The sequence below is a fragment of the Prionailurus viverrinus genome, chromosome C1 (assembly GCF_022837055.1).
Source record: "Prionailurus viverrinus isolate Anna chromosome C1, UM_Priviv_1.0, whole genome shotgun sequence".
Classification (NCBI taxonomy): Eukaryota; Metazoa; Chordata; class Mammalia; order Carnivora; family Felidae; genus Prionailurus; species Prionailurus viverrinus.
Window position 1 is genome coordinate 6,152,437 of NC_062568.1, and position 16,705 is coordinate 6,169,141.

General features: G+C 38.4%; 1 protein-coding gene across 6 annotated transcripts in view; it reads right to left on the bottom strand.

The window, feature by feature from the left end:
- Window positions 1–16,705, bottom strand: part of AGFG1 (ArfGAP with FG repeats 1) — a 75,399-nt gene that overhangs the window by 21,691 nt on the left and 37,003 nt on the right. For all 6 annotated transcript variants that reach the window (XM_047869931.1, XM_047869930.1, XM_047869929.1 and 3 more), the window contains 3 exons: window positions 9,581–9,696; window positions 6,180–6,342; window positions 5,025–5,178 (listed from right to left, as the gene is read on the bottom strand). In XM_047869931.1, the coding sequence (XP_047725887.1) occupies window positions 5,025–5,178; window positions 6,180–6,342; window positions 9,581–9,696 (433 nt within the window). The remainder of the gene's footprint in view (window positions 1–5,024; window positions 5,179–6,179; window positions 6,343–9,580; window positions 9,697–16,705) is intronic.

Consider the following 16,705-nt stretch of genomic DNA (forward strand, 5'->3'; position numbering starts at 1 on the left):
CTAATAAATTCAATAATGTGAAAATTACTGTCTGGAACCACCTCAAGCAACTACCATACAAAGAAAGATCAACTAAACGGAATGTGACAAAACAATAATAGATGCTTTTCTTATCTCAAAAAGTACAAAGAAGTGGGGCTCCTGTGTGGCTCAGTCAGTTAAGCATCTGACTTCATCTCAGGTCATGATCTCATGGCTCGTGAGTTGGAGCCCCGGGTAGGACTCGGTGCTGACAGCTCAGAGCCTGGAGCCTGCTTGGGATTCTGTGTCTCCCTCTCTCTCTCTGCCCCTCCCCCGCTTGCATGCTGTCTCTCTCTCTCTCAAAAATAAATAAACATTAAAAAAAAAAATTTTTTTTTTAAGTACAAAGAAGTAACCTCAGTTTAGAATTTAAGGCACCAAGTTAATCAGCCTGAATCTAGCTGGGAACTGTCTTTCCTCTTCAGTGAGAAACAGGTACTCGTGAGAAAGGGAGATAAACGTAGGGATGAGAGATAGAAACTGACTGCCTTCATCATGAATTCAGCTGACAAATACACTTCGTTTCACCTACATGTTTAACTTCTTTTTCATCAACCCAACATTTAAAAAGACAACATCTCACATTAAATAAACAAGATTTCCTGCTTTTCTTAAAAGAAAATCAGTGAATCTAGTAATCCTGAGCCTGACTGACCATGTGGCAACAGGAGATTAGAACACCTTCCCGTGCACACGATTCCTTCCACACTGCGTTATGTTACTCATTTGTGTTGACTGGATGGCAAGACAATGAAAAGTTTGAGATCCCCAGTAAGGTGTGACAAAAATCAATTACAGTTTACAGTTCATAGGGCTGTGGAGTTTATTACCAAGCAAAATAACTATTAAATTCTGTAGGTTAATCATGTTTCTAACTGCACAAATATTTCTGTAGAAGATGACTTTTCCTGAACACAGTAATAACCTCACCGCTGATACATATCCTCACATACCATCTCAGCCAGAATGTTCAGATGAAGGGTGAAGACTTCTGGCTTTTAAGCCATTAAATGATCTGCAAAATAACAGGTTTCCCTACAAAATAATGCTAACCAGATTGGCATTTCTAAATAATTATCATTTGAAATTAAAGGTTCCATTTGTCGTATCAATCTGTACAGGAGAATATTCTCACTTAAAAACTTCTTAAAAAAAAAAACCATGAAAATTTCAGGGTGAGAACTGAGCTGTCAATGACTTTGTATTTGTGAACCATACACGGAAAAATAAAGATTCAGGGTTCTTGCAAAGGCTGGAGAAAAAGACAAAGAATGGAAAAAGAGGAGATAAGTGACTAACTCTATTAGCTTCTTCTTGCAGTATGTGTATATATTTTATTCTTCTTGAATCCAATGAAGTTTAAAAAAAAAAAAAAGCTGACTTGAGTGTGCATTCATAAATAAGAACTTCAGGCTGAAAAAACTAACTCCTCTTAGGCAACCTGATCTAATCGACAGGACTAGTCAAAGCCTCACAGACTCATCTTTCCTACCATCTCCACCCACCACATGTGGAAAAGAGACAAAATTGTTAAGATCTACTTCCTCTATCAATCTGATAAAATTATAGGTTTCTTTTCTTTCCTTTTTTAACATATTCTACAATTAAATAATGGCTATTGTTTTCAAAGAGAATTCCAAGGGAGTTACTGATAAGGACGCGTGCCATCATGGTACAAAGTAGTCCGTGCAGCTGCAGTGTAGACGCGTATAAACACGCCTGGCTAACAAGTCTACAAGGAAGAGTACAGCATTAATTCCCTGAATGGTGAATATTCGCAAATTGCATTTAAAGACAAAAAAACACACAAGGGAAACATGAAATAAGCTGAAAATGTACAAAAGAGCTTGGTACTTACTTATCAGTCATTTCAAATCCTATTTCAGCAAGTGTAAAACTGAGATAAATGAAAACTATTCATGAATTACAGAAGGTCCCCTCTACATTCATTGGTTCTCCAGCTCCTTTTGCCAGCATTCAAAGACAGCAGGTGGGAACAGAGAGCTGAGACTCCTGTGTGGTCAGAGGAGCCTGGCTGCCCACCTGGAAGGTGAAGGGAAAGAGTCTCTCCAGGTTTCCTGGATGTTTCGCTGCTCGGCTAACACAGGAGAAGGGAAACCTACCACAGGCCCAACAACTTCAGCTTCCTGACTTCTTACCCTCCTCAGCATAATCTTTGCTAAGAAAGAGTTCCTCTCCACCCTACAATCCCCTTTTAAATCAAATACACGCAACATACAAACATATATAAATTACACTGTAATTTTCTTCCACAGTACGCCCTTAGAAAATACTCGAATATTTAAAAGAAAAAGTTCCTTTAATGCTTGCTAGAAAGAAATGTGGCCGAAGAGCAGCTTTTCCATAATTTTTCCAACTATCTTAAACAGTACATTTTGTGTGTGTGTGTGTGTGAGTATACATATATATATATATGATTCACTTTATACCACCATGGTTGGATCACCATCATGATCCAACTATAAACCAAGTCCTCAAATTGAAAGAAAAAGAAGGGACAGCATCACAATCTCACAGGTGAGTAAAAGAAGGTAAAATAAGTTCGAAAATACAAATAGGAAATCAATTCTGTAAGCACTGGTTTCTGCTATGTGCATTAAATAGTGAAATACATGTTTTAGAAAGATAGTCTTGAGTTTTTCTTGATTATATAATTAAAGTTAAGAAAATCAGCGACAAAGAAATAATAAACATTAGCCAGTACCCCTATACATACATGCAAAAATATAAAGCAAAGTTTCAAATGGTCAAATAAAATGGCTACGAAGTGACCTAATTCTTAATTTTAGTGCTCTCATTTAGTTTGATGCTTACTCAACCGTTCACAAATGCATACTAGATAAACTTTCTATGACATACACATCAAAGCTTACTGGCATCCAAAAGGTATTTCATACATATCTCTGATATAAATACAATGTAGGCTTTTAGATCATTTACACCAGACCTTATAAAAAAGTAGAACAAAGCATAAACAAACAACTATAAGGACTCATTCTAACTCCAAAGCCCATTCTTTTCACTACATTATGCCATTTCTCTGTCCATTACAATTAGTTACTATCACAATTAGAGACACCAATGACTACATCTATACTTAAATAATAATTTTTAAATATTACCTAGGTAATTGCAAGGTTTTTACATTCATTCATAAAATAAAAACTCCATAATTTCTAATTTCTGGTGAAGTGCATTAAGCTCTTTGTAACAAACATGTTAAAAAAAGTTTTTTTAACGTTTTTTATTTTTGAGAGAGAGAGAGGCAGAGCATAAACAGGGGAGGGTCAGAGAGAGAGGGAGACACAGAATCTGAAACAGGCTCCAGGTTCTGAGCTGTCAGCACAGAGCCCAACGTGGAGCTTGAACTCACGGACCGCGAGATCATGACCTGAGCCGAAGTCGGACGCTTAACCGACTGAGCCACCCAGGCGCCCCTGTAACAAACATGTTAAATCTGAGAGTAAAAAAGAAGTTATATCTGCTACAGCCAACCTAAAGATATTGCTACTCTAAAGATGAGATAGTTTGAGAATTAATAAAGATAATAATGGGGGCAGGCACCTGAGTGGCTCAGTAGGTTTATCACCCAACTTCAGCTCAGGTCGTGATCTAATGGTTCGTGAGTTCAAGCCCCACATCAGGCTCTGTGCTGACAGCTTGGAGCCTGGAGCCTGCTTCAGATTCTGTGTCTCCCCCCATCTCTCTGTCTGCCCCTCCCCCACTGTGCTCTCTCAAAAATCAATAAATAAACATTTAAAAAATGAAGATAATGACAACAGATTTGAGATGTAGCAAATGTCAAATCTATGAATTCATAATGATACGAAAGAAAAAAAAAACAGATCACCATTAAAATGTGGTAGGGAATCAACTCATTCTGATATGTGGCCAGAATCAATCACATATTAACTTTCTATTATACTAACATATTATACTAACACATATTATACTAACTATACCATTGGGTAATCAAAGAGTTTTAAAGAAATATTTCAACTCATAAATGAAGGGATGATAAATTCAGAATACCAACATTTCGCATAATGGATCCAGGCACTGAGCATCAACAGTTCACATTATAGAGACAGAAACGATTGGTATTACGTGCTTAAACCTTAAGTGGCAGGCTTGCCCCCTTCAAGAAAAGAACCTGTGATGGATCACGCATCTAGATCCAACTATCAATTTACAGAAAATACGGAGGACAGAGGAACCTGTTAAGGGACCCCACAGTGGTGCAATCAACAAATTCAGACTGCTAAAAACTCCACAGGACAAATAACCAGATTTCTTAACAAATAAATTGCAGAGGAGAAAAATGGGATGGAGGAAGTACCCACAGAGTAAGTGATGTAGCTCACAACTGTAGCATGTAGACCTGATTTGAGTAAACTCTGTGTGTGTGTGTGTGTGTGTGTGTGTGTGTGTGTGTGTGTGTCCGTCTGAAGTGGAATAGAAAGTCTAAGTAGTGACTAATGAATAATTATTGTTACTGCTATTATTTAAGGGAGTGATATCACTACAATGGTGATGTTTAACAAAGTTCTTCTGTTTTATAAATACAAAATATTTAGGGATAAACTCTTACGCCTAAAATTGCTTCGAAATAGTATAACAGGAGGAAATGAGAAGAATGAGAAATGAAACCAGATTAGCCATGAGCAATGAACACACGAGGGTTATATTGTCATGTTTGAATATTTGCAATTCTCCACATTAAAAGGGTAAAAAAAAAAAATATTGAGAAGTCTTTTCATTTTTCTTTGGAAAGAGGTCATGTCAGTATGTGGCATTAAGTATAATCTCTTCTGGGATTAAAAAGGCCGTGGCTACACGGTCACATATGACAGCTCAACAGCCATGAGGGCCCACACCCTCAACAGAACACATTTACCGATATTTCAGTTTTCAAAAGAATGGATGTCTCTTGGTGCTAAATACACGTGCCTGGCAAAAAGCTGTCGAGAACACTTACTTACCGGCATGACTGTTGAAATGTGCAAAGTTAGCAAAATTGGCTGTAGCCGTTGACTGAGGTGCTGGAGCAGCAAAGATGTCTGAGCCAAGATCACTTAAAAGGTCAAACTGCTTCTTTTCCTGCTGCTGCCCTTGAGAGCGACCTACAACAGGGGACTGCACACCACACATTAACGATAAAGAGCTTCCAGTCAGGTCTGCCACATTTTTGTAACACTCTTTCCAACTCACCAAGCTTAAAAGGCAGTTGAAAGATTACATAATCTTTTATTTGTAGTTTTGAATACCTTGGTATTTTTTGAAAAGCACAAATTTTCCACATCTATTCCCAAATCATCTCTCAATTTTAAATACAGAGCCAAAGACAAAGAAATGCTGTATTGTAACAGCTGTTACACCTCAGAACACAAGCAAGACGTCCTGCTAGGAGAGCAATAATAAGACTTTCACAGAACACATCCTTTCTATGTGGGGACAGTGCCTTTCTCTTCAGCTTTCACTCAAACCTCTTGTGACAACTGGGCAATTTTATCCAGATGTCCTCGTATGCATTAGTAAAAGGGACTTTAATTCCAACAGTACTGTGCCTCAGAACCATTCTTGTGTAGGACAAACGCTGTCGTGCCAGATCAACAAACCGGTCACAGCTCAGAAAACTGTCACAAAGTGCAGAAGCACAAGCTTTTTCACCAACTTCTAAAAAGCCTTTAGCCCGTTTAGTTTTTTAAAATAAGGTATGTAATGCAAAGCCACCTGTGTTTCGATGATAAGCATGCTTCACAATGAGGCAGGGGAAAAATTCTACTACGTAAGAAATCCTTTCTTGTAAAAGGACATCACAGAGCCTATACTGTTCTAACTCTGATGGTCCCCAGAGTCCCGTTTCACTAAATGTAGCTATAGGACAGACAGCTATTAACAGTGTTCCCGTGTACCTTTGCAAACCTGTGGAGCATTCAAAGAAACTCAAGAGCAAAAAGAGCAAAAATATGCACATCCCAACCACTTAACCAAGACTCTCTGAATGCACTATCTGAACCACTAGCTTACTGTATATGACCACTAGGACATAAAGCTACTATCCTAAAGAATTCTCAGGTCCGTGATACTCAATCCTCCTGGAGCAGAAGTCTCTGCAAAGATGGAAGACCACTCACCTGACTAGGTGTGCCCTTGTTTAAGTGCAGTGCTGGTGCTGAGTCTCCTAAAAGAGACTTCAGGGGTTTGACCTCAGGCGTGCTGCTCGTGCTACTGGCAGACGACCCTGAAATAGACGCATGAACTGATGCCACCACCTTGGCTTGTTCTGGAGGGACATACCTAAAACATATGAAAAATTCAACAGGCACTTAACCGAGAAAACGGTAGGGAATACTAAAAAATGATAAACTGAATTTTAATTTCTTGTCAGACTATGCCGACATTACTCTTATTTCAAAACCCTCTTAGAATTGACAGCTTAAGACTGCACTTAATTGAAGTACTCAGAAAGGCTGATACAGACTGTGCAAAACTTGTTTCAATTATTTACTTATAATTTTTCTAAAAAGATATATATCATAAATAACTTTTTTAACAGAGGGCCTATAGTTAATCATGATGAACAGTTAAAACTCTACTTTTTAAAAACTAAAGTATAAGATCATGAATAACATTTGGGAAGAGAGCAAAATAAAGAGAAAACATCTATTACATTACAGTTAGTAGTCTAAAATACAAAGGTCTATTACAAATCTAGAAGAACAAGATCAACAACTCAATTTCTAAATAAGCAGAAACAATTCACAAATGGGGACACAGAAATGAAAACACTTGCAACCTAATAAAAATGCAAATTAATATATCATTCACATTTGCTCTGAGCATAAATTTTTAAATTTTGTTACTGCCCGCTAAAATACACAAATAGGTATGTTGTATCTCAGAAGTACAACTTCCAGAAACTCATCCTTAGGGATTAATTGGATAGGTGCACACAGATACATGTACATGCATGTTATCACAGCACTCTTTATAATTTCAAAGAACTGGCCACATATCAAACATTCATCAGGAGAGAAATATTCAACAGATTCAGCATATCATGCTAACATCTGCATAACAGAATACTGCATAGCCACTCTGTTCGGACAAGGAAAGAAGTCCCTAAGACTTTTAGGGTCTTTCAGGTTTGATCTCATTCACGTAAGTACAGGATTTACTGGAGGAAGAGAGTGAAGAAAACTAAAGAGAGGCAGTAAGAACATAATGCCCAAACACTGGCAACACTAATCTCTAGAGCTAGGATCACGTAAGAGTTTTTGTTCTATTTCTGGGTTTTGTCCCACCCCGCCCTTCTCCCCAACACTACCCCGAGATCACTTAGGGGACACAGGAAAACAAAGTGGTTAAGGAGCACCTACGTGTTCTAGAGACAGAGTTAAAGTTCCAGCTCTACCCCTGGAAACCTAGCTATGAAACCTAGGGCAAACTACCCCAACCCTTTGTGCCTCCGAGTTTTCATCTATAAAATGGAGACATGGTTGCTATGAGGTATAACTGAGTTAACATTTATTTTTCAAGTACTTACAACAGTTCCTGGTACACATGTATTAGCTACACAAGTGTTAGCTATTTTCAGTTATATGACAGTGACAAACAATACAACTGCTTTGTCGTAACTTGGTATATTCACTGATGGGATCAATTTTTTAGCACAGTCAAGTCTTACCAAAGGATAAAACCAGATAATCGTATTTAGTTCAAAACACTCACCTGACTAAAAGAAGTGAAGCTTGTATTGCACAGGAAGTGAGTTTGAAAACTGGTCATACAATCTCAAAACCCCTTTAGATCTACGACAACAATAGTCTCAATGTTTTAAATACAGTTGCCTGAACTGAGGATTTGCAGGGAGACTGCATTTGGACAGTGCTTATATCATGTTAAAAACCCACTGCACTGCTCTCTCGTTACATGTCACAGGTATGTGCAAGTGCTTAAAATGCACAGAACCTGGTCCACCTGAATGCTGGTCACTCCGTCTACATGCCGAGCATTCAAGTTTGTAACTGTATTATTCTTGCTATTACTATCCTGTTTCTCAGGACAGAAAAATAACACAAATTGTAATTATTTGAGGTTTACAGTTATTTGAGTTATAGTTTGAATTAATAATTTATCATCATCACGACCATCATCATCATTATAAATGCAAGGGATGGAAATTTATGGTTTTAAATCTAACAACTCTTACTCAAACACACTTTCTTTTGCTAAATGAAGATAAACTATGTAAAATCTTAGCTAAGTTCTATTCAAACTAACTTGCAGAGTTGGTAAAACTGTTGGGAAAATAAAAAATTAGGCTATAGCTATGTATGGAGAAAGGTCTTAGTATAGGATACAAGGTCTTGGAAATTAAGAACTGAAAGGACAGAAAGTTAATTATATATTTCATTTTAAGAGAAGCCTTTATGCCACTGTGTTTCTACTATCACCCCACCCTCAAAGATTTTCTTCTTTCTTGAACTAAAATTTTACGAACATGCTTTTATCTGCATTCATACCTAACACTACCTAGTGCTGCTAAATGTAGCCTGCGCTACAGCTGATCCTGCCTGGCAAAAAGAAGTCTCCTTTCGAGAACAGTTAAGAATACAGAGTTTGCAGAGGAAACGAATTAAAGCAACTTCTCTCTATTGCTCACTGAATGAAGGCGGAGATATCTCACCTAGAACCCACAGCCAAGCAGTCCTTCAGTATTCCCGGGGTTAAGCCATTCACTTCCACCTTATCTATTCCCTCTATTGTGACTCTCTCCTTTATTTTCTTAAGCCCCCAGGAAGGAAATATACACTACTGAATAATAGGTCTTAATAAATTGAATTAAATTGTGCTCATATAACTAAACATGAAGAGTCCAAGGTAGTTGAACAGTAGCTTTACAGACACATTTCCTGTTATGCTTTTTAAAGGGCTGTACTAGCCATATGTCCAACCTGTTTTAACTTCTTTTTAAAAATTAACATCTGATGGATTTAGTTAGGGGAGCATAAACGCTCTCTTCTTAACCAGGGAGTAAAATCATTTCTTGGGTGAGAAGTGAGGATATTTTGGGCAAAGACCTACCACAAAATGCAATTATGTGGATGGATTACTACACAAGAGCTTTAGCATACTGCTTAGTATATAAAAGATAATAAATACTTGCAAAATGAATGAAGATTTTAAGAAAAGAGGCTATATGAAACTAGAATGTCTTGAGAAGCTAGCAGGGCTAGAGAAGGATTAGAAGGAAGGATCCTTCGCTTTCCAAAAAGGGTAGGAGGCCTGGGAATGAGGAACCGGCTGCTGCTGGGCACAGATGACTTAAGTAGAGTCAAGGCTTTTCGAAACCAAATCCAATAAAATGCCCAAATAGAAGGAGTATCTATCTACCTACATACCTATTTCCTTATTTCCTATATAACTATCTCTTTCTTTCCATCCTTTCTTCCTTCCTTATGTCAGATTAATCTTACCCATAATTAATGTGATTTTTGGGAGCCTTTGTTCTAAATACAAACTATTCACTCACCATCTTTTCTTTTCATACTTTTCTTGTAGGAACTCTTTCACTTTTTGTGGATCCCTGAAGTCTGGAATTGCTGAAGATCTATCATCAAATAATCCTAGCCAAATCTGTTTACAGACCTTTGGAAAGAATTAAAAAAACAAAAGTGTTAAATTCAACATCTTCACTTAATGAAATTTTAAGGGAAAATTATGATTCTTTCAAAAAGCTAACCTACGTAATACCACTGCTTTCAATGAGAATATTACCACAAAGAATGAACTAAATTTATTTTAATATATTCCAGTATGCAGTAAAATCTTAGCAACAGCATCATAAAGAATAACACCTCATAGGGAAATGGGATTTGAATGGATCTGGGCCTTTTTGGTCTTGGAATGATCTTAAACTGTAAGCCATGAGCAAAGTTGTGTTACCTTGATAAACCTCAGTTCCCTCACCCCATAAAACAGAGGAATCAATTTCATGGATCTTTGACAAATTTAAAAATCAACCAAAATAGGGGCGCTTTGACTGGCTCAGTTGGTAGAGCATGTGACCCTTGATCTTGGGGTTGTGAGTCTGAGCCCCATGTTGGATAAAGAGGTTACTCAAAAAAACAAAAAAAAATCCACAACAACAACAACAACAAAAACAAATAAAAAGTACTAGAATCATAAACAATTTGAGCTTAAAGTACAATAATAATAATAACAAAAACACAAGGCAGATACAACTCTAGCTTTATAAGTACCTCCCATGCTTTTTCCCACTAATGGCTAAAAAATAAGAATCTAAGATATTTAACATTTTAGAAAAAATCAAAGAAATGAAATGATGCAGAACTCAAACAGAACACAAAGAGCAGAGAACCATAAAGAAAAAAATTAATAACATGGACTTCAAAATTTAAAGCTACTCTTCTTGGGGGTGCCTGGGTGGCTCAGTCAGTTGAGTGTCTAACTCAATTTCGGCTCAGGCCATGATCCCAGGGTCCTGGGATCAAGCCCAAGTCTGGCTCTGTGCTTAGATATTCTTAATGCTTAAGATATTCTCTCTCTCTCTCCCTCTCCCTCTCCCTCTCCCTCTCTCCCTCCCTCCCCCTCCCTCCCTCTACCCCATTCACACTCTAAAATAAAAAATAAAAATAAGTTAAAATAAATAAATAAAAATAAAACTTGCTCTTCAGGGCACCTCAATGGCTCAGTCAGTAGAGCATATGACTCTCGATCTTGGAGTTGTGAGTTCGAGTCCCGTATCACGTGTAGAGATTACTTAAAAATCTTAAAAAAAAAAACAACCCAAAACTATTGCTCTTCCAAAGACTTAAAAAGAAAAAATGAAAAGGGAGGCCAACTGATAAAAATTATTTGCAAAATGTGTTAAGATTTTGTGATCTAACGTGATAGGAACTTAAAGGAACTTGAATCCAAAATACATTTAAAAATTCTTAAAACTCAACTATAAAAAACCAGTAAGAGTGGGCAGGGAAGATGAACAGACACCTCATGAAAGATATACACAGCAGCCCAGTATCAGCACCGAGACCTACTACACAGGCACCCACAGATACCACTAAAAGGCCCAAAACAAAAAGACAGACCATATCATGTGTTTGGAACAACCGGAACTCTCAAGAAGGTTAAAAAGGTACAATCACTCTGGAAGACAGTTTACAGTTATTTAAAAGTTAAATATACACCTACCATATAACCCAGCCATGCCTTCTAAGTTATTTACCCAACAAAAAGAAAAAACCTGCCTACACTCAGATTTGTACACCAATGTTCACAGCAGCTTTACTGATAATAACTCCAAAGTGAAAACAACCCAAATGGGTTCATCAACAGGTTGAATGGATCAATTTTAGAATATCCAAATAGGATACTCTTCAGCAATGAAAAGGAATAAACTATTGATACAAGCAACTACATGTGGAGAAGTCAGATTCCCCTCCAAAGTACATACTGTATGACCCACCCCCCCCCCCCATTTAACTTTTACAAAGTACAACTTTATCTATAGTGACAGAAAGCAGATTAGTACAAACATTACAAACGGGCACAAAAAAATTCTTGGGGATAATGAAAATGTATGCTGTCTTATTACTATAGTGATGGTTTCACATAGGTCAAAACTCATCAAAATTGTACACTCTGAATATATCCAAATTATTGTAATTAATTATTCCTCAGTAAAGCTATAAGACACCAGTCCACAAGCTTCCAAACTTGTATCATTTTAAAAACTAACCAATTATGACACTGTGAAAAGCACACAGTATCCAGCTTCAAAAAGCCCCCAAAACTCGAGGAATCAGAGAATACATAAAAAGCAGCATTCCTCTCAATCGTACCTGCTCACTGAAATGGCAAAGAGAGAAAGAACCAGAAGAAGGACTTGCCCTCTTCCTCTCTCCGTACCCCAATCATGCTTCAAAACAATTTTTCTTGTTTTCTTGTTTTCCCTCCTACTCCAGGCTCAGTGCAGATACTGTAACATCATTAAGGCAGTGTAGGTGACACACATGAGCCCCAGGCTAAGGCACAAAGCAGTACAGTGGCAAAGCCCAAGAAGTACACCCAGAAATGGTAATGCAACTTACTGCCAGAAATGCTGTCAACCCTGTACAGGGCCAGTTTCCCCACTGACTATTTAGCAACTTAAAAAGAACCACATGGGACTCTCCTTAGAAACCTGACTGATGATTCTCTGAAAATTTAATTTTGAAAGATTCTGTGGCTTTGCAATTACATTTATAAAGGGGGGGTTGGAAGTTTCTAGTTCTTTTCTCTCAAAAAGTCCCAAATGAGAAAACAAAGGGACATGGTAATTATTTGCCCAAAGCCAAAGAATTATTAACTGTAAGTGACACAATTAGTTCAGGACACTTCATGACATTTAGTCTTTGCGTGCTAAAAATTCCTAAGAACTATCATATACAACTTTTTTTTTTTTTAAGTTCATTTATTTTGAGAGAGAGAAAGAGAGCGCACGCAAGCACAGGGCAGGGGCAGAGAAAGGAGAGAGAGAGAGAGAGAGAGAGAGAGAGAGAGAGAGAGAACCCCAAGCAGGCTCTGTGCAGTGAGCACAGGGCCTGAAGTGGGGCTCGGAACTCACAAATCATAAGATCATGACTCAAGCCAAAATCAAGTCGGACGCTCAACCGACTGAGCCACCCATATGTAACTTTTTTTAACTGAAGACAAACAGTGAACAAATAAACATACAAACAAAAAGGAGATGGGCTGAAGACACATCCCTGAGTTACTCATTCATCATGGGAATGCGAAGCAAAGATGAAGTGCTTGGCGGTAGCCTTTACAGGCATCTGACAGCAGCAGCCAGTGGGTATCACTCAAACTTCTGTACTGTTGCAGTTCTGTCCCTGCTCTCTGACAGGCAAAATCTTTAGTTCTTACTTCTCACTATGTTACCCCATAATAGCTATTTCCTATTATTGCTCAAGATCCTAGCCATACCTGCCTCTCATGTCAGCTTAAGTCGTACCTAAGCCAAGCGGCTCTCAAAATGGATTTCCCAAGTCCCTGGATCCGCAGCATCAAGGTGACCTAAGAACTTGTAATGCAAACTTTCAGAACCCACTCAAGATCTACGAACTCAGAACCTCAAGAGGTGGTGCCCAGCAATGTGTGTTTCAGCAAACCCTTTGGGGGACTGTGAAATTGGTCAAAGTTTGCAAACTGGTGCGTTAGTAAAATCTAGGCCAGCAAATGGAAACTTTCTTTCCATACATATACTACATACGGTTTCCGGTTATTTCTCAAAATTATGAAATCACTAATCCTGGTATCGGGCAAGATTCATTTAACAGAGACAGTGTTCCAGGGACACATCCGGGAAAACACAATGTCCATCTCTTTGAGACCGATTCATATTTTCATCCCTGAAAAGCTGGCTTCTGTTTCAACCATTCTACTAAAATTGCTCTTTCAGGTTTCTAGATTTGCTGAAAGAAAAGTATACAGTTCTTTTTGTTCCTTTTGTTCCGTTAGTAAAATAATAAACAGGATCACCTGAAAAGGAACAGTTTTTCAAAGCTGAAGGAGAGTGGGAGAGTGAATTACTAACACAGCAAGCAGCACTGAGGACTCATGGAGATGAGTAGTAAAATGAAATAAGTCTTAATTAGTTGTGTTTGCCTCCAGCCTCATCTGGCTATTTAGGTACAAAGTAGTTGAGTGACGGCTTTCAAGGTAAAATACGACAAGTTAAAAAGGAATGGTTATAACAGACCGTGAAATCTAAGGTAAGAAAAACAAAGATATGGTGAGGATGATGGCCAAGAAGTTTAGCCTCAGTGGGCTGCAGTCCTGACGGCTGTGCCACAATTGTTGGGATTTAGAAATTAAGAGGGAATGAGCTGGGGAGAGAGAAGTGGAGGTGGCCAGAGACCACGATGCTTCAACTTGAACTCTGAGAGGTGATTCAGTTATCGATAAATAAAAAGTCTAAAATAAGATGAAGGATTATTGGAGGCAGGAGGTGGAGGAATTCAGGAGGCCAAATTATCTATTATTATGATAATCATGTGGATTATCTATGCGGACAGTGAGACCAAAGAAATGATTAACACTAAGAGAAAGAAGACATTACATAAGGGGCTAAAATCTAAAATGAACGAGGGGTATGACTGCAATAGGAAGCCACAGCAGGTGACAAAATCTACTGGCACGAGAAACATGGTGCTGGGGGACCAGAAACACCACTGAGGAGCAAGAATGATACCTAAAAGCCATCATCTGAAAGAACTGCACTCATGACGGAATTGGTTTTGATAATCTCTTTTAGGGAGGTGGATAATCAGTTCTGATTATAGAATAATGTGATGGTTGGGGTAGTTCAGAGCCTGGACAAGGGGAACCAGACAGCCTGAATTTGAATCCCAATTCTGTTTAGTAATGGAACCTGCTTCACAGGGATGGTGGAAGGGTTAAAGGAGTTAGTAGGGGGGAGGGGGGGGGGCGGTTTCCATTCCGGAACAGGGGTACATAATGAACTTTAACTAGTACCAGTTATTATTACTCTCAGAGGTGGGTTATGGAATAATGAGGTAAGCAAGCATTGGGAAGTAGGTCTCCTCAGGAACACAGGAAACTATGGGTCTCCCTTCTATCCTGCTGCAGACAGAATCAAAGTGGTCTTGATAAAAAAAAAAAAACAACAACACACAACTCCCTCCTCCAAACTTCTATAGCACTTCTATAGCATGTCTTACATGAGGCTTTACCATTACCAATTGCCTCATATCTGAATTACTGCACATGTGTCTCATTTACTTTTGAATTCCCCACATTGCTTAAAATAATGGGTTGTGCCACATTAAGTGTTCAATAAATATACCAATAATGCTGAAAAACACACTTCATTTATTATTTTTTTTAAAACAATTTTTTAATATTTATTTTTGAGAAAGAGAGAGAAGAGACAGAGTGTGAGCAGGGGAGGGGTAGAGAGAGAGGGAGACACAGAATCCAAAGCAGGGTCCAGGCTCTGGGCTGTCAGCACAGAGCCTGACGCGGGGCTCAAACTCACGAACAGTGAGATCATGACCTGAACTGAAGTCGGACGCTCAACCAACTGAGCCACCCAGGCGCCCCTATCATTTATTTATTTTAAAATTACACATCAGCCAACAAGAATAAGCCTGTGAAATTTTCAGAATAGTTTTTTCCTTATTCTAGTGCTAATCCACTTTAGAATTGTAATCATAATAGCCACTGACATAATCTAAAATACTTTAAAGTATCAGTCAGGGTTGCCATAGAAAACAGGTGGCATGCTCAATTCAAAAAATTTGAAAGAAAGTTTAATAGACTATTTACAAAGCACAGGCAGGCTGTACGGAACTCACACGTGAGAATACGGTTCCCCCTCATTCGTAACAGCTCAACCCCACCCACTGGCAGGGGAAGGAGGAGAGGAAGAGGTAACCTTAAGACGAAGAGGGCTAATTGATGGGAGTCTGACCTTCAATGGAAGGATGCAGAAAGGAGACAAGAAATCCCACATGGAAGAAGAAAGTAAATATTTTAACCTCTCCCTCCTTCCTTTCTTGCTTTGACAACGTTCCCCCATCAGCTAAACCCAAATGGAAGCCAAGAGTCAAGAAAGCACATCTGTGTATCCAGACAAATGAGCAGCCTGGAGCCAGAGCAGGGTAAAGACCAGAGCTAGAAGGGCAGATGGAAGCCATCCAGCACAGCACCTAAATCACGATAATAAATACATGTGGTGCAAGCAATTTCACAAACTCAATTACGGACGCCAAAGATAGGAAACATCCATACTAATTCTCAATTGCTCATATAAAAAAAGGAAGGATAAGGAAACGGTGCTGCACCAGGCTTGAGAAGGAAAATAGATAAGAGTAGAGATTACAGCTTCCTAATCCTCTCAGGGACAGCAAAACAGAGCAGAAATTTGTGTGAGTGGCAATTTACCTTTATTCTGACAAACCCTTGTTTTCATAAAAAGGATAAAGAATAAACATTGTGACTGGACTCTGTTTGCAACCTCTAGGTAAAAAGATAAAAAATAAGAAAAGGAGGGGTGCCTGGGTGGCTCAGTCAGCTGGGCATCCAACTCTTGATTTTGGCTCAGGTCATGATCTCATGGCTTCTGAGTTCGAGCCTAGAGCCTGCTTGGGATTCCTCTCTTTCCCGCTCTTTCTGCCTCTCTTCTCTCTCAAAATAAATATATACAGTTAATAAAAGAAGGAAATGACAGAAAGATGCTCTGGAATTAAAGAACCTTTTTTCATTAAATCCATCTACATATATCCAGCCAGATTTCACACTATTTTGCCCTCACTCCTTAGTGGAGACGTGGAGGGTTACTGACTCCCTAAGATACAATTGCAGCACTTGCTAGTGCTGCCCAGAAAATACAGAAACAAATAACTGGAGGCCTCAGAATTGAAAAATTCATGAACAAGTAACAAACATCCACTCTTTGAAAGCACAAAGAAAAACTACACAGAAAAAAATACGAACAGGAAATACAATTAAAAGCTCTCTAGAGAGATACCATGTAACAGCAACATATTATTTAGCGCTAAAAGAAAAAACAATCAGGTTTTTGCCTTAATTTGCCCTAAACATCCAAAACCAGAAAAATATCCCAAAT